At 36.9% G+C, this 19,346-nt stretch overlaps 1 protein-coding gene across 1 annotated transcript in view; it reads right to left on the reverse strand.

Annotated features, from left to right (window-relative positions):
* Positions 1 to 7,183: 7,183 nt before the first annotated feature.
* HNMT (histamine N-methyltransferase) overlaps positions 7,184 to 19,346 on the reverse strand; it is a 51,666-nt gene continuing 39,503 nt past the window's right edge. Inside the window, exons 5-6 of the mRNA XM_030916886.1 lie at positions 18,586 to 18,679; positions 7,184 to 8,065 (exon numbers count right to left, since the gene is read on the reverse strand). Of these exons, the coding sequence (XP_030772746.1) occupies positions 7,710 to 8,065; positions 18,586 to 18,679 (450 nt within the window). The 3' untranslated portion in view covers positions 7,184 to 7,709. The remainder of the gene's footprint in view (positions 8,066 to 18,585; positions 18,680 to 19,346) is intronic.

Below are 19,346 nucleotides of genomic sequence, written 5' to 3' on the forward strand. Positions count from 1 at the left end.
AGGTCTTTCTTTAGTCCACAGAAATTTTAAAAGCAGTGCATGGGCACCGTGCATAGAATCTGTTAATGTTCATATTTTTATGTTTTATTGAAATCTAACTAAACACCGTGATGAATGACTAAGTCATCTGCTCATCTTTTGGGTATTTGACATAATGCAGATTAAATGTCTAGGACTCAGGTGACAGATAAGATGAGTGCACTTCTCATCTTGATATTTTAGCCCCTTTTAAAAAAAAATGTTTGTCTTCCAGTGCAGTCATCCACTTTGCTACCCTCAATATAACTTATGTTATATTTTCCAATTTTTTTTTTTTTTTTTTTTTTTTTACCATTTTCGTATTTCTTTTGGCTTCCTTTGCAGATTAAGAAAAAGATTCTGAAACAGATGGGAAATATGTGGGTCAGATTAAGCTACCTATGGTAGTTTGGGCATGGTTTCAGCTGCTGTTACTCTAAGAAAGTTAACATCGTACGTACAAGGTAGAATGCCCTTTCTCTCTCAGGTAACACTCAGAGGGCAGGTAGTCCACCCCAAAATGGCAACTCTGCTCTGTCAGGTCCAGGGATGCGGCTCCTTGTACCTTGTTCCTCTACATTTCCAAGGGTGTTGCTGTCCTTGTCTGCATGGTCTGACATAGTTGACTACGACAGTAACATTCCAGCCATCCAGAAGGAAAGAAAGTAGAAGAGGAGAAGATATCTCTTCCTTTGTCATCATGTTCCACAGATTGTGTTATTTCTTCTCACATTCTATTGTCTAGAACTTAGTCATATGGCTATATCAAACTCCAAGGATGTATAAAAAATGTAGTCTTATCTGGGCAGGCTTGTAGCTAGTTAAAAATTAGACATTCTACTACCATAGAAGGAAGGGAGAGGGGACTAGTCTCTGCCACCTCACCTCATGACTCTGTCCAGCTAGAGCTACACTGGGCTCAATATTTGCTGTTAAAAAGCCTCTTGCAGCTGGGCGCGGTGGCTCACGCCTGTAATCCCAGCACTTTGGGAGGCTGAGATGGGTGGGTCATAAGGTCAGGAGATTGAGACCATCCTGGCTAACAAGGTGAAACTCTGTCTCTACTAAAAATACAAAAAAATTAGCTGGGCGTGGTGGCGGGCGCCTGTAGTCCCAGCTACTTAGGAGACTGAGGCAGGAGAATGACGTGAACCTGGGAGGTGGAGCTTGCAGTGAACTGAGATTGCACCACTGCACTCCAGCCTGGCCAACAGAGCAAGACTCCGTCTCAAAAAATAAAAACTAAATAAAAATAAAAACAAAATAAAATAGGCTCTTGTTATCAGATACTCAGTAACTGAGGATATGTTTATACAAGCTCAAAATAATGGATCAATTTGCTGGGATTGTTCTCTCTTGTCCAAGAGACCAAGCCACAGCGATACAGGAGTTGCCTCTTGAAGATAATGTATTTTGCCTCTTGAAGATAATATATTTTGGGCCAAAGTTGATCAAGTCAAACAGGTGCTATTTTTATACTAGAGTCACCAGGTGAGATCCATCCTGGGAAATAGAATACAAATTAAGAAGCTAGGAGATAATTCCTATATGAAACTTAAAGAGGAGGAAAAGGGACAGAGAGTCAATGAGGGTCAACATTAAAGGCAGCAAGATGTAGTGGTTATGAACATGGCCCTGGGGTTAATTTGTGTGTATCAGAATTCTGGCTCCTCCAGATGTGAGAATGTGGCACACATTATATAATTTAATATATAATTTAAACCTCAGTTTCCTTCTTTGTGAAACTGGAATAGAAATTGTAACTAACTCACTCATAAGCTTGTTATGAGGATTAGATTGTATAATGCCTATAAACACTTAACATGAGTATGACACATAATAAGCCCTCAATAAATGTTAACTATTATTAAAATGGGGTCTTTTAAATCCCCTGTGGTCTGTTTTATTTAGCAAATAATCTTCCTCCATGATTAACTCTTTTTCAAGCTGGAAACTATGAATTAGAGTGGCCAAAGAAAACAGAGGGAAGCAGCCAACCTGAAGAGCCAGTTTTTGCTCCACCATTCCTAGGACACACAGATGGGAAACTCAAAAGTTGCCAACCTTGCCCAAACAAATTCATGCCATGAGGCTTCTCCTGGATTAGTAAGCCCTGACTAATTTCCTTGCCTGGGTAACTTATACAATGAGGAATAAGTTCAAACTCTTCTCCCAGTCAGTCCTGGAGAAATAAAAACCCTAATAAATATAATTATAAACAAACCACGAGGAGGATAATGCACCTTCCATTAAAGGCTATTGTGGGGTAGATGAAGTCTGTTGGGAAATGTGCAGCATGGCAGCAATATCTTGATAAATAAGCTAAGGCTGCAGTGTGCTCGTGCTGATAACAAGCAGCATGGAACAACTGCCTCTTCAACAAAACCCTGGGATTTATGTCCAGTCTGCCTGCATTGAAAACCAGAGAATTAACTCATGAAACTCATATATCAACACATGGAGAAAAAGGAATCACAGTACAGAAATGAAATTAGCATGAAATTAGTTAGCTGTAGAACATAAATAAAGGTACTAACACTTTTCTCCATCTTCTATAGCAAATGTCTTTGGAGAACTCACCAAACTTGGACTATACCTGATGGCTCCTGTGATTTGTTTCAATATTTTCTATCCTAAGCAAGTTGTTTGCAAAGTCCTTCAAGTATCATTAAGACAAATCAGGAAACACAGATAATTCTTCAAGAGAAGAATATGATCATGGAAAGACACTGCTTATACAGAGTATCCCCGTGTGTCAGTGCAGCCTCCAGAACAGTGTCTTGTTGTATTTATTAATCCATTGCCACAGAGATTACTACAATCTGACTCAGAGTCCTAATTAATTTTTGGCACATTTAGAAATTGTGACTGTCGTTACCCAGGGAGCCTCTTAAATCAACCCCCCTTTTAATGCAGTTGCCTTTTTATGGTGTATATCACATTGAGAAATGGATTACAGGATCCTTAGCTTTAACTATCCTGCATTAGTTGATCGTGCACTATGGATGTGTATTTCACAGTTTATGAATCATAGGGGAGCTAGGGTATGGATGACAGATAATTTAAACATGAAATTGGTGATGTCTGGGACCTGGTAGGAGGTGAGGCAGAAAAATACAGGCAAAAGTCAAGGCAATGGGATGGAAAAATCAGATATTTATGACAAGTTTAAAATGAACTTGTTAGTGTAGTATTTAGAAAGAGTCCTATCTCGTTATTCAAGGAGGTGATTTTTTTTCATAGTACTCTGATCCTCTGATTGTTTCTTCTTCCCTTTTATGATCAGATCCCCTTCAATGTGCAAGTGGATATTTGGGGGCAATGGTGATTTAGTTCTATGAAGTCATACTCTGCATCTAAGATGAATGAAGATCACGTATTTAACTTGTCCAATATATAGACACACAGTGGGAGTCGGTAGATATAGGGTTTGACTAATTTCCTATTATCAACTTGCTTTGGGAGCTGGGTTAAATTGTTCAACGTATTAGTATCTCAGTTTCCTCACCTATGAAATAGGATAATAATAAATAATCTTTCTAATTCATGAGGTAAGAACCAAATAAGATCTTCTATTTTGCTCTACCTAAGATATTTGGGAGTCAAGAAGCAGACACCCACAAGGACATCTGGAGTAAAATGGTATTTGTTTTCAGGTTAGACACAGACGGGAATAGAAATTGCAAGGACCCTTCCTTGAGACAGCCAAAGCTCATCTCCCATTCCAAGCCCATGTGGTCTTACACTCCTGGCATCTCTCTTTCTCTCTGCAAGTTGGTTCCATGCCTCACCTTCAAACCATGGCAACCCAGTGAGATCCTCCCACATGTGGCCCACAGTGGCGACTCTAGACTTGAATCTATCTTAGGACCTTTCAGTTCAGCTACTATAGAAAGCCAACTTGCCTCCTTATTGTCCTTTAGGTATGTCAAGCTCATTTCCACATCAGGGCCTTTGTATTCGCACTTCTTCAAATGCTCTTCTCCCAACTTTATGCATGGTTTGCTCCTTCACTGCATTTCAATCTGTGTTCAAATCTCATTCTTTTAAAGATAGCTTCCCTGATCACTCCACTTAATATTACACCATCTGGTACTCTTTTCCCCTTATTTACTTTTATTTTCTTAATACCACCTATCATTCTCTGGCATATACTTATTTTTTGTCTATTTCACCCATTAGAAATCTGGTCAATGAGGTCTGGAACTTCATTGTTGTTGTTGTTGTTGTTTTGCTGTGATATGTCCTTTGCTTAGAAAACTCTCTCACACCTAAGAGGAACTCAATAGACACTGATTTACTGTGTATATCACAGATAAGTGAATGAATGTCTCATTGCCCCAGATTTGTAGTTTCAAATTTTTAAGAGAATTTTTAATGGATGCATTTCATAATTTTCAGAAAGACCGTTTCATCAATTTCTGCTTATAGGTTTCTATCCATGTGCCAGCTGGATAGTCTCATCAGGCAGGGTTGAGATGGGGCCATTTCACATAGTACTGAGCACAGGCACTTAGAACATGGATAGCCAAGGGAGGCAGATCCCTTACGTTGGGGCTTGGATGGTGCAATCCTGAAGGCACGTTGAGTCTCTTGGACGACCAGCTTAGCTCTGAAAGACACAGAGGCCATCTTCCTGTGGCTAAGAATCTCAAGGTCAGAAACTAGGCCAGATCCTACACGTACTAGCTCTCTGGCCTTAGTTGTAATTTTCCTTAAACTTTTTATTTACTCTGCATTTTGTATTGAGTTTCCATGAGTAACTAATAACAGCAGTGGTTAATATTTTTGAGTATTCCTGATGAGTCTAACACTTTATGTCCATATTTGTGAAGCTTAACTCCTGAGCTTCTCATAACCATCTTCTGAGGTAGATACCATGATTCACTTCATTTTGTAGATGAAGAAATGTGAGAATAGAGAGAAAATAAAGTGCCTAATGTCACTTGGTGAGTAATTAATACAACCAGAATTTGTACCCAGTTAAGTCCGGCTTTTCAGCTTTATTTAACAAGGTTATTTTAATACACTCACTCCACTGTGGGACTTCGCAAGAAGTTCACATTTTCTTAGAAGTAACATTCTGATGAGGTGACACATACAAATATGATTTCAATAATAAAGTATTATGTGCAAGCTATTCTCATTAAACAAACATTTAAAATACATTAAATACAGATTTGGGTCCACAGACTTAAGATCTAGTATTCTCTATGGCCTTTGCATCTCTTTTTATGGATGTGCATTAGAAATTACTTAATTTTTATGGCCCAGAATGGCAGGGTTTTTAATTAAGAAAGTCACCAATTTTTATAATAAGCAAATATCAAACCCTAAAATGCTGTGCTCCATATCATGCTTTCTCTTTGGGTTTTGGCAATATGCCCTAACAATACGTGCAAAAAAGTGTCTGAAAGAGTCCTAAATAAGTTAAGGTTTACACTCATACTAATGGCAACACATAACTTTGTTGGCTTTCTTGAGCTCTGTTTACAGCAATAATATGAACACACAAGGTACAAAATAAATGCTTGAGAAGGAAAGAATTCATTGATGCCCCTTTACTTAGCATTTACCATATGCAAGGCACCATGTTAAACACTGAGAGATCTATGATACATAAAACAACATTCCAAATTCACCCTGAGCGCTTTTTTCTGAAACACAAGAACAAACCTGAAAAGCCAGCATGTGACTGCCCCAAATTTTGGTAATATCATACAGTGCAAGAAGAAATCAAGGATAGGTTTATCCCTTGAACTTATATAGCTTCCCATGGCTAGCTAGTAGGTTTTCATGGGAATTTCTCTCTTTAAAAAGGCTGTGTGTTTCAACTGCATTAAAATTAAGCAGGTGAGAATTTATTTATCCTTGTATACTAAAGGTTTAACAAGGACAAGAAAAAGGTCATATTTACAAACACCAATCTATGGACTGCAATTGTTTTGCATCTTTCAATAAGATTGTTAGTTCTATTTTTGTTTGTTTTTGCACGTGTGCTTTATACAAAAGACTCCGTAAAGTCTTGATTTCCATATTTCTGGTGAAGCTCTTCCAGATCTTCATGGCCCCATACCCATCAATCATATGTGCCTCACAGATTTCCTTTGTCAGTAGTACATATCAGTATGATTAATGATTCAGTGTTCATACTCAGGAATCTAATTGGAGAACTGTCATTTCATTTGTTGGAACATATAATTCAAAAAGCATTGATGAAGTTGTCCAAAAAAAAAAGAGAGAGCAATGCAAGTCCGTCTTAATTATTATGAACAACAAAGCTTGGTAGCTTATCAGTATAAATAGGCTCTCTATGCCAGTATATTTCCTGGGGATAAACTAGGTGATTGAGAGAAGTCGTTTAAGTTTTTAGAGTGATTATACATCAGCATTACAAGGAAGCCCTATTACATGAAAGAGTGAGTATCACACTGGGTTGAAGGCTTCCTCATTGGCAGAATGAGGGCTCATGAGCTGTTTAGTAAAACCTTACTTTTGTTTTGTTTCTGACAGGGAGTACTAATTATTTACATACTTAAAATATTTATTTATTAATTATTAATTAGCTATTTACTTATCTAAAGATATGTACTGTTTATGTAAAAAAAATGATAGAGGGTTATTATTAAAAATAAGAAACATCAAATATGTTTTCAAAACCCCCCTGAAATCCTACAGTCCAAATGACTCTTGGTCTTACAGGAGGTCTTAAGAGTGACATAAGAAACTATAAAGTATCGAAATGCATTGAAGGTTTTCTAGAACCTTGCATTTACGCAATTCCTAGAAATCTGGTAAAAGGTGCATTTTAAGCTAGAACAGGTTTTAGTTTTGTGTTTTTTTGTTCTTCAATAAATTTTGTTTATACATCTGGCTATTATTTTGAGGGGAAACAGTTTGTTCTCACTGTTACACTCACCTAAATTTCAAACATATTAAAGATTTCATTTTTTTAGAAAAGCAAAACTATAATATTATTTTTATAAAATGTTAGTATTCTAAAACCTTGGTTTTAGAAGGTCTTTTAAAATGTGTCAAAGCCTAGACTTTAAAAAATTTGGTTGAATATAATAGAAAACTTCAGAATATCAAAAATACAAACAAAAAGCTATTAATTCACAGATAAAATTACAAGAGAAACACAATGGGAAGAAATGACAACACATGATAAAGAATTAATTCTTAATATTCTAAAGGTGCTTACTCTTAAAAATTAATAAAAATGAGATAAAAAGTACAATAGAAGAATGTACAAAGAGAAATATTTCTTCACAAAATGGCCAAACCAGTAACATAGGCTTTGTGTTCAAAGTATTGGTAAGTGCATACTTCACTAATAAATAATCTATAGTATATATTTTATTATTATTCTAGAAAATTTCAGACAATCAGCAAATGGAATGAATTTTATTATCAATATGCCATAGAAATTCAGTCATCTAATTTTTCTAGCTTATGTTATGTTGAGCCTGCATGTGGTCTCTCTTCCTGGAGGAGGGACAGGATAAGACCAGCAGTGTCCCATATGATTACAAATGGAAGTACAATAATGTCTTGGAATTTGCTACATCTCATACCCAAACAGTGTTTTATCTACATTAATGTAGGTGTTTGTAATTTTAATATGGAAATCAATGCGCAATCAGAGTTGTTCAAAATATAATTTTTGAATATACTTTTGTGATTGATAGTTATGCCCCAATCACTATGAAACTCAGATTATTATTAAAAAGAACCTTCCCCTCTTTCTTAGTACTAAATTCAGGCTCTTGTAGATCTTTCACAAGCTCTGCTTTGAGATCAGGTGGTGCTGTGGCATTAAAGTTGCAGGTTTCAGTCAAAAAATCCCAAAGCAGGTCTGCAGTTTCATTACCATCAGTAAAGCAATCAGATATGTCCAAGGTGGACAAAAGGTCATAGCACTCATACTTAAGCCCTAGGTTGTCCAGCATCTGAGTGAGGTCATCTGATGTGACATACAGGCAGAGGTCATCCTGGGGTAAGCGTGATCCGTACTTTTTCCACAGCTTGTCCCAGCCACTGCTTCCTGTGCAATAAAACACAATTCATGCTTTCATTTATTCTTTATTTCATTTCCAGTCTGCCAGAAAGTACACTAGATGCTTAGAACAGAACAAAATAATAATCTTGTCCTTTGTGCAGTTCATATTTCAAGGAGTACGGGAGGAGAGAGAAAAATAAGTAAATATATGGTGATAAATGCTAAATGAAAAAGTAATCTGAGTAAGTGCTAAGAGGGTTAAAGACTTTGATGGGCTGCTGTTTTAACTAGGGTGGTCACAGAGTCTCTCTAATAACCTGACATTTGAGCAGAGACCTGACAGCATGCCATGAAGATATCAAGGGGAAGATGACTCCAGGAGACAGATGAGCAGCTGTGAAGGACCTGAAGCAGGATGATATGTGGTCCATTAAAGAACTAGCCGAGAAGCCAGTGAAATTGGAGCTGAATGAGTGAGGGCAGAGGAGAAGGAGATGAGGTTGGAGGGATTAGGGGTGGGGAGTGGATGAAGGCACCAGATCACTTGGGGCCCAATGGGAAACCACCATAAGGCTGTCTGATAGAACTTTCTGAACCAATGGACATGTTCTATATCTGCATTGTCCAGCAGGATTGTCACTCACCACTTGTTGCTATGGAGCACTTGAAAGGTGGCTTAGGACTTGAGTTTCAAGTGTGACTGAAGACCTGAATTTTAAGTTGCATTCATTTAAATTAATTTCAGTTTCAACTTCACTACCAATACATGGTTTCTGTATGGAACAGCACATTAGGATGACTCAATATACATTTAATAAGGTCACCCTGGCCACACAGATGAGAAGAGAGTACTGGAGCATAAGGGCAGAGGTGGGGAGAACAGTGAGAAGGCTACTATAATCACCTGGTGATAGGTGGGGGCAGGTCCCATGGACTAGTGAGCTGGGAGGTGAAGAGAAGTGGTGGGAGTTTTTATGTATTATACTCCTAGATCCAACAACGCTTGCCAACAGTTTGGATGTAGGATATGGGTAAATGGGAAGAATCAGTGATGACCCCAGTGATTTCTGCGTGGGAGCCTGAGAAGACAGAATTGCCATTATTGGAGAGGAGAAGAATGAGGGATGAGCAGTTTTGTATCATCAGGCTTCTGGTTTCAGGAATATAGATTTGAGATACCTAGTGGACATTCAGGTGGTGATATGAGAAAGGTAGTTGTTAGTCTGGAATTCAGACAACAGTCTTTAACAGTAAAAATTAAAATGGAAAAAAAGAGCACAGTAATGATGATTTACTCAAATAAATGATTTTTTTACTCTCTTCCCTATATAAAAAAAGATGCTGCCTTGGACTGACAATAACTAGGTGGATTTCTATAAATCTTGTCCCCAAGTTCAGAAGACCCTTTAGCAATGTTTGTAGTACTTAATTGAAATTCTAACCCTGCAGAGAAGCTACGGAATACCTTATCTGAAGGAGACAGACATGAACTGAACTCTTCTTCTGATGCTTTATGAATGAGATGAGGCTTGTGAGATGAGCCTCTCAGAACTTAAATTTCCTCATCTTTAAAATGCAGATTATCTTACTTACCTTGAATGCAACTACAAGCATTACATGAGATAATTTAAGTGAATTATTGCACAATGGTAAGCAGATGAAAGATGTGTAATAAGTGCTCATAAAATACATGAATTAGTCTGCTAGTGTATTTCCACTGATTGTAATCTTGAGACTAAAAAAGCAAACCTGCTATTCAGAAATCTACAATAATAATGAGTTTCTATTTATGGGCCTTCTAATACATGCATATTACATACACAGTCAGTACAGGCAGTAATAAAGAGCATGGTCTCTAAAACCCAATTGCCTGAGTATGAAGCCTGGCTTTCCCTCTTACTAACTTTATGAACCTGTGTCTCAGTTTTATCATCTGTAAAACAGGGGTGATAATATAATCCATTCATAGACTGCTACAAGGATTCACTGAGCTAATAAAGTAAAGGCCCTTAGAACCATGACACATTAGTTAACATTACTGAAGTGTTAAAGTGGATTTCGCAAAAGCAATATAAGAGACAACTTATACTTTCTTTGTGCTTCTAGGATTAAATGTCTTGAGCTACTTTTGGTTCCCAAGTCCCCTTTATGATTTAGTGAGAGAAACTGACTCTCCAGAAAAATACACAAACAATACATACCCACACAGTTCTGCATATGATTTTAGAATGCTCAAAGACCCTTGACTCTCATGCATGGATTAAGCTAAAGTTCCCAGATTTAATTCAATCCAAGAGATGAACCAAGACAAAGAATAGGCTAAATAATAAATAGCCTGGGATAATTGATGTTCTACTTACATTTCAGAAGAGGGAGAGGTAACTGTTGGATATGCTCTAGGAGAAGGTGGAATTGGAATGAAGTAGAAAGAATAAAACTTCCATTCAATGAAAATAAATGAGGTTTGTGAGTATTTATTACAAAATCTTTTATTCCAAAGACAGTGAATTGTCTTCCTAAATAAGAGTTTGCCGGCAAACAAGACATTACAAGAAAATCAGCATTTCAGTGGTTGAAGAGAGGCTCTGTTATCATCATTATTATTATTTTTAACCTGGCAGAGAAAAAAGAACCAAACACTAATTGCAGAAAATGTGCTGGTGTCAGTGATGTGACTTGGTGCCATTTCTGAGCTGAGCAATTATGCACTTCCCGACTGATGCATTATCATAATGGCTCTCGGTGGGCACAACATATGGTGTTACTTTTGTTTTCAACATGATATAAACCAGATTTTTTTTTCACTGCATTAAAAATAACACACAATGATTTGCCTCCTTCCTTACTCAGGTAAGGAGAGGATAGACAGAAAGCTTCAGTGATCTCCTTCTGGCTCATCTCCCTTAACCAGACAGGCTGCCTTTTAAATAGCAACCCTCCCAATTGATGTTTGGCTATAACATTTGCAGAAAAAACATTTCTTTGATACAATTTTAGTGTGGGATACTCCACATTTTTTTAAGAAATCCAACTCTCTTGTTCTTATGTCTCTTCTTTTTTTATCCCCAGATCAAATTTCTTTCATCTCCATTATCAGGAACTTCTACTAGTTATCACTAAATGACTATCTCTTGAGCTGGGGTAATTCCGTAATAGATATTTAGAAACACAGAGGAAAGGTTGATTCCATCAAGCAATATAAATTTCAATAAGCTGACCAGTAAATGTTGTCATTTAATTCTGATTTCAATATATTTTTCTTTCCCTAATTAGTTTTATTTGTTCGTCATTGCTTTTGTCTGGCTGCTTCCATTTGCTGTGTGTGTGTGTTTGTGTGTGTGTGTGTGTGTGTGCGCGTGTCTTTTTTATTGAGTCTTTTATTCCTATTTATTAAACTCCATCTACAAATATCCAGAAATTCCTGTGTGCTCTGATTTCATCAAGTCAGTTTTAGCTGAAATACACTCTTTTTCCTTGGATGTATGTTCAGAGCTTATTGTAGTTCTAATATCATAGGGCAGAAATAACAAACAATTATTCAGTTCAATTAAAACATGTTTACTGAGTATTGTCTCTTTGCCAAAGTCTTTACAAAGATCTAGGAACAGAGATGAATCTCCCTATATGCCTCCCTATATACCATGAGTACTCAGTTTTGTGCATTGCAGAGCAGCTATGGATGACAATATTACCCTGCAACAAATGAACATACACAGAAGCATCTTCCCTTTTAGGTAATTATGAGGCAAATTCCATTGAGAAAGTGACCCAAAGAATCTTGATAAAAACAGAACCTAGTGTAAACCAATGTGGTATAGATATTCCAAGTTCTAGGTCAATATTCAACTTCAGGAAATGTTTCAATCTGTTGAGCAAATGAAAAATGGGGTTTAAAGAATTATTTTGTTCACTGACATCGATATGAAAATGTCTGATTGGAAATTTCTTGGGATCAAATTTGTTCCCAATGTTGGAAACTAGATTTTATCTATTTTTCCAAAAGCTAACCAATATATTTGTATTGGGTATGTTAATATAACAAAGAAACTATTGCTATTTTTTAAAAATAGGAAACTACAGTCACCTTCATCATATACCTTATCTGAGGGAGACAGACATGAACTGAACTCTCCTCTGATGCTTTATGAATGAGATGTGGCTCATCTCAGGGGGGAGAGCAAAATAATTTATCTCAGGGAAATGTGTTGTTGTTAAGACAAGTTCATGTATGCACAGGTTTATCTAGGTGACAGAAATAGAATAAAAGGGAATTAAACTACTCTATAAGGGGGTTGCTGGGTCAACTGGTAGTTCTGCTTTTAACTCTCTGAGAAATTGCCATCCTGCTTTCCACAGTGGTTGAACCACTTTACACTCTCACCAACAATGTATAAGTGTTCCTTTTACTCCACAACCTCATCAGCATCTGTTATTTTTTGCCTTTTTAATACATAGTCATTCTGACTGGTATGAGATGGTATCTCATTGTGGTTTTGATTTTCATTTTGCTAATGATCAGTGATGTTGAGCTTTTTTTCAAATGTTTGTTGGACACATCTCTGTCTTCTTTTGAGAAGTGTTTATTCATGTCCTTTGCCCACGTTTTAATGGGGTTGTTTTCTCTTGTAAATTTAAGTTCATTATAGATGATGGATATCAGACCTTTGTCAAATGCATAGTTTGCAAATATTTTCTCCCTTTCTGTAGGTTGTCTATTTATTCTGTTGACAGTTTCTTTTGCTGTACAGAAGCTCTTAAGTTTAAGTAGAAGCCATTTGCCAATGTTTTTATTGCTTTTGGTGTCTTTGTCATGGAATCTTTGCCTGTTCCTATGTGCAGGATGGTATTGCCTAGGTTGTCTTCTGGGTTTTTATAGTTTTGGGTAGTCTTTAAGCCATAGTGAGTTGATTTTTGTATAGAGTATAAGGAAGGAGTCCAGCCTCAATCTTCTGCGTATGGCTAGCCAGTTATCCCAGCACCATTCATTGAATAGGAAGTCTTTTCCCCATTGCTTGTTTTTGTCAGCTTTGTCAAAGATCAGATGGTCATAGGTGTGTGGCCTTATTTCTGGTTTCTCTATTCTGTTCCATTGGTCTATGTGCCTGTTTTTGTACCAGTACCATGCTGTTTGGTTACTGTACCCCCCTATAGTATAGTTTGGAATCCCGTTACTGGGTATATACCAAGAGGAATATTAATCATTCTATCACAAAGACATGTGCACATAAATGTTCATTGCAAGATTATTCACAGTAGCAAAGACATGGAATCAACCTAAATACCCATCAGTGACAGACTGGTTAAAGAAAATGTGATGCATATACACTATGGAACACTATGCAGTCATAAAAATATAAAATGACATCATGTCTTTTCCGGGGACATGGATGGAGCCAGAAACTATTGGCCTTAGAAAACTAATGTAGAAACAGAAAACCAAATACTGCATGTTCTCAATTATAAGTGGGAGCTAAATGATGAGAACTGATGAACACAAAGAAGGAAACAACAGACATTGAAGTCTACTTGAGGAAGGAGGGTGGGAGGAGGAAGAGGAGCAGAAAAGATTACTATTGGGTAGTGGGTTTAATACCTGGGTGATGAAATAATCTGTTTAACAACTCCCCCTGGACACGTTTACCTATGTGACAAACCTTCAGATGTACCCCCGAATTTAAAATAAAAGTTAAAAAAGAGGGTTGCAATAGAAAGTGAGGAGGTGGCATCTCAGCACTGAACTAAGAGGATATGAGGGAAGACTGAGAGAAGTTATGAGAGCAGGTTCAATGGAAGGGAGTCCAGACCGAGCAAGAGAAAGGTGAGAAAGAGAGTCACAGTGGGACCTTAATGCTGAATTCTGTTCTTTGTTCCTCTTTCTCCTCCACAGGTCTCAACATCTGTCAAAAGCAAGAACGGTGTTTTGGAGAAGCAAGGAGGCAGGACTATGTCCATGTTTAGGGCAATATGAAACAAGATGAGAAAGGGCAGTTGCAGCACATGCAAGATTTGAAGAGAGGAAATCAAAAGTTGAACTTGGAGCAGGCAGTGGATGGCAGTCACCAAGAGCATTTAAGTCTGACCCCAGGAATCCTCAGGAGTAAAGGAATGGTGATGAGGGGATGGATTACCCAAGTTACTTGAAATATTGAGAGCTCCATCATTTACTCTGGATGTTTAAGGGTTAAGTATGACATGCCCATAGGACTGGAGAATCTGGGAACATTCCAGTTATACTAAATTGATGACAATGATCAACATATTTCACAATTCTATTTCTCTTTTCAGGTAGAATTATTTTTCACTGCAAAGTAATCATTAATGTGAAAAGTGAGTTTTTAAAAAATTAACTTATATTTAATTAATTTATTTACTTAGCATTCTGACAAATAGAGGCAAAAAAAGCCAAGACATTCTTAGCCTTAGGAGAAAGAGAAGCAGAAAACCCCAAATAAAATATCTAAGTCTTTCTTCTACTTTTGCTAAGTGGTTTTCCTTTTAGGAAAAAATGGATGGCTATAGCTGTGTAAATCTCTTCTAAGAAGTGCATATGGTAAAGGAAGGAGATCATCAAAATCTCTTTAATAATCTGTCAAATGTTATTCGTTGCATTCTTATGTCTATTAACAATGTTTTCCTCTTTGGAACAGCTGTCTCCTGTGCTATAAGCAGTAATGAAGAATTGTTTTTTTTTTTTTTTTTTTTTTTTTTTTTTTTATTATACTTTAAGTTCTAGGGTACATGTGCATAACGTGCAGGTTTGTTACATATGTATACTTATGCCATGTTGGTGTGCTGCACCCATCAACTCGTCAGCACCCATCAATTCATCATTTATATCATGTATAACTCCCCAATGCAATCCCTCCCTCCTCCCCCCTCCCCCCTACCCATGATAGGCCCCAGTGCATGATGTTCCCCTTCCCGAGTCCAAGTGATCTCATTGTTCAGTTCCCACCTATGAGTGAGAACATGCGGTGTTTGGTTTTCTCTTCTTGTGATAGTTTGCTAAGAATGATGGTTTCCAGCTGCATCCATGTCCCTACAAAGGACGCAAACTCATCCTTTTTTATGGCTGCATAGTATTCCATGGTGTATATGTGCCACATTTTCTTAATCCAGTCTGTCACAGATGGACATTTGGGTTGATTCCAAGTCTTTGCTATTGTGAATAGTGCCGCAATAAACATACGTGTGCATGTGTCTTTGTAGTAGAATAATTTATAATCCTTTGGGTATATACCCAGTAGTGGGATGGCTGGGTCATATGGTACATCTAGTTCTAGATCCTTGAGGAATTGCCATACTGTTTTCCATAATGGTTGAACTAGTTTACAATCCCACCAACAGTGTAAAAGTGTTCCTATTTCTCCACATCCTCTCCAACACCTGTTGTTTCCTGACTTCTTAATGATTGCCATTCTAACTGGTGTGAGATGGTATCTCATTGTGGTTTTGATTTGCATTTCTCTGATGGCGAGTGACGATGAGCATTTTTTCATGTGTCTGTTGGCTGTATGAATATCTTCTTTTGAGAAATGTCTGTTCATATCCTTTCCCCACTTTTTGATGGGGTTGTTTGTTTTTTTCTCGTATATTTGTTTGAGTTCTTTGTAGATTCTGGATATTAGCCCTTTGTCAGATGAGTAGGTTGCAAAAATTTTCTCCCATTCTGTAGGTTGCCTATTCACTCTGATGGTAGTTTCTTTTGCTGTGCAAAAGCTCTTTAGTTTAATTAGATCCCATTTGTCAATTTTTGCTTTTGCTGCCGTTGCCTTTGGTGTTTTAGACATGAAGTCCTTGCCCATGCCTATGTCCTGAATGGTACTACCTAGATTTTCTTCTAGGGTTTTTATGGTATTAGGTCTAACATTTAAGTCTCTAATCCATCTTGAATTAATCTTCGTATAAGGGGTAAGGAAAGGATCCAGTTTCAGCTTTCTACTTATGGCTAGCCAATTTTCCCAGCACCATTTATTATATAGGGAATCCTTTCCCCATTTCTTGTTTCTCTCAGGTTTGTCAAAGATCAGATGGCTGTAGATGTGCGGTATTATTTCTGAGGACTCTGTTCTGTTCCATTGGTCTATAGCTCTGTTTTGGTACCAGTACCATGCTGTTTTGGTTACTGTAGCCTTGTAGTATAGTTTGAAGTCAGGTAGCGTGACGCCTCCAGCTTTGTCCTTTTGACTTAGGATTGTCTTGGCAATGCGGGCTCTTTTTTGGTTCCATATGAACTTTAAAGCAGTTTTTTCCAATTCTGTGAAGAAACTCATTGGTAGCTTGATGGGGATGGCATTGAATCTATAAATAACCTTGGGGAGTATGGCCATTTTCACGATATTGATTCTTCCTATCCATGAGCATGGTATGTTCTTCCATTTGTTTGTGTCCTCTTTTATTTCACTGAGCAGTGGTTTGTAGTTCTCCTTGAAGAGGTCCTTTACATCCCTTGTAAGCTGGATTCCTAGGTATTTTATTCTCTTTGAAGCAATTGTGAATGGAAGTTCATTCCTGATTTGGCTCTCTGCTTGTCTGTTACTGGTGTATAAGAATGCTTGTGATTTTTGCACATTAATTTTGTATCCTGAGACTTTGCTGAAGTTGCTTATCAGCTCAAGGAGATTTTGGGCTGAGACGATGGGGTTTTCTAAATATACAATCATGTCATCTGCAAACAGGGACAATTTGACTTCTTCTTTCCTAACTGGATACCCTTGATTTCTTTCTCTTGCCTGATTGCCCTAGCCAGAACTTCCAACACTATGTTGAATAGGAGTGGTGAGAGAGGGCATCCCTGTCTTGTGCCGAAGAATTGTTAACTGCATATTGAGAAAGTGAATAAAACATTTCCATCATCAAATACATTGATTAAATAATTTTTGACTCAAAATGCTTTTCAAAAAAAGCTAACTGATTTTTGAGTCTTTATTCCCTTTCTTTTGATTTTTTAAATGATGAATGTTTATTTACAGATGGTACTTATGAACCACATATATGAAAAGATGTAATATAATGCAGATATGGTTATCCAGAAATAGCCCTTGAATAAACCTAGATGCAGAGACCAAATTCACATAGCTAGAAGTGCCTCAGTATTGATGCCAATAATCATCAATTAATTCATTCATGATACAGTCAGCAGAATACTGTAGCCATAAGGGCACTTAGTCACTTCTCAGTTACATGTGGACTATTCATGCTCCCTTCTAAACTTCGGGCTGGCTTTGTCTTATTGGTAATATATACTCATAGAAAGCTAACTTCTGGGTGCTCAGATACTTAACTTCTGAAAATATGTTGGAATAAACCAAATATAAATAAGAGATTAGACCTACCATTGAGTTGAAACATATTCTAAGATAAAAAATATATGACTTCTCAATGAATTGTTATTTCTGTCTACAATACTTTTTCTGTATGATTGATGAATATCATCAAGAATAGGCTGCCTACAATGTTGATAACTAAGTTTACTTTGCAATTCTAAATGCGGTTCATAACACTTTATTAGCTCAGAGAGAGGTTAGTAGGATGAATCCAGTTTCCATAAGCCCTTCTAAATGGGAAGTGAGACCTCTCCCACATAAATGAGTATTTTTAATTAATTAGAGATAAAAATAGTGTATCTAAATGTTCCCTTGGGGAAGAGGTTGTGTACAGGAGCTCTCTATTGCCAAACTTTCACATAAGGTCAAACCCAGGATTTCAAGCTATAACCATGTTTGCCATCTTTAAAGCAATTATTCATATTTAAGAACAAATCAATTTTTTGACAAACAGTGTCCAAGTATGGGGTCTGGTATAACCGTAGGGAGACAGAGTCTGCTGTGTATCTAAAATCAACCCATAAGTACTGGTGGACAATCCATAAAGATTAGGAATGAAAGAAGTAATAAATATTGTCCTCAGCAATGTCAATGTTTCATTATCTAAACATGTTTACTTGTGTTCTCTGTGTGATACTAGATCCCTGGCAGCAACTGTTCATGCTCACATGCCTCCTTGGAAAATAAAACACCAACACAAAGCACAACAAATGAACTGTTTTTGATAGGCATTTGAAAAAACCTATAGCAAGCAGTGTTGATCATGGCTCTAAGAATGCAAGTTAATTAAATTTGATGATATCTGAAATATTTAAACCTTTATTTATTAGTAAACATTACAGAGGGAAAAGAAACATTCAAATGGCACAAAGTAGGTAAAATAAATGTTTACTATTTTTAGTCTCATTTAAAATCTTTTGTCAGTTGAATTTACTCTAAGCTTTATAAAAAAGATTCTTATATAGAAGAGAAAGACATATTTTACCAAAAGAAAGAAGTAAACAAATGTTTAATTCCACTATACCTTCTAAATTAAGAACTGTTGTGAATGACTTCCCTAATACTGTGAAAATTAGTTGGTGATGATTAGAGGCCAAGGCAAGAATTTCATAATGAAGACAAAATATATAAGCTTCTTTCAAACACAGGGATCCATGCATACATGTACTATTGCTGTTTTAAAATTCAGGGATCCATGCATACATGTACTATTGCTGTTTTAAAATGAAAATAACTTACCTGACACAACAATAATGAGAATCTTAGCATTGGTACCTAAGAGACTGTGGAAGAATTTCAGGGTAGCTGGGATGTCTTTTACATAATACAGCATCTAGAAATGGAAAAGGAGAAATGAGATGCTTCTTTATGTTGAAGTCTTTATTGCTTGGGCTGGATACTCCTAGAAAGTTTGATTTTCTAGTTGAGTTAATTTTTATCCAAGAAAACACTTAAGAAATTTAAAAATAAAAGACACTGCATGAAGACATAGAACAATAATGTGAGAAAATATTTGGGGAAATGGAAAAGTATGGTATTTGTTTGACTAGAGTCAAATGGTTTTAAATTTACTCTTTCTGGCTTCCATAGCACAGACATTTATAGCTGGAGACACTTAGTCACCATTCCACATGGGGACATGAATCCTATGCCTATTCTATAATTCGTGAATTGCAGTTCTTCTGGGAGAAAATGGTTTCAGCACCATAAAAACAGACCCCATTTCATGGAACGTTGCTTTACAATTAAGCCCTTTGCACCAGCTTCTCCATATGCTCACAGATGCTTTTTTAAAATCACAGAAAATATGACAGGCTCTGATGATGACAGATTCTGTAGGAAGTTGGACTAAATAAAGCATGAGGTTATCTGCTTGGCCACAGGGCGTTTAGGGGTCAGGCCACGCATTTTTAATAATTATGGACCAATCTCTAGTGAAGTACAGGCCTTTCCACCCAACACAGAGCTTGGACTTAGGTATTGACAGTGGGAAATTGTTC

Source organism: Rhinopithecus roxellana, chromosome 14 (assembly GCF_007565055.1).
Source record: "Rhinopithecus roxellana isolate Shanxi Qingling chromosome 14, ASM756505v1, whole genome shotgun sequence".
NCBI lineage: Eukaryota > Metazoa > Chordata > Mammalia > Primates > Cercopithecidae > Rhinopithecus > Rhinopithecus roxellana.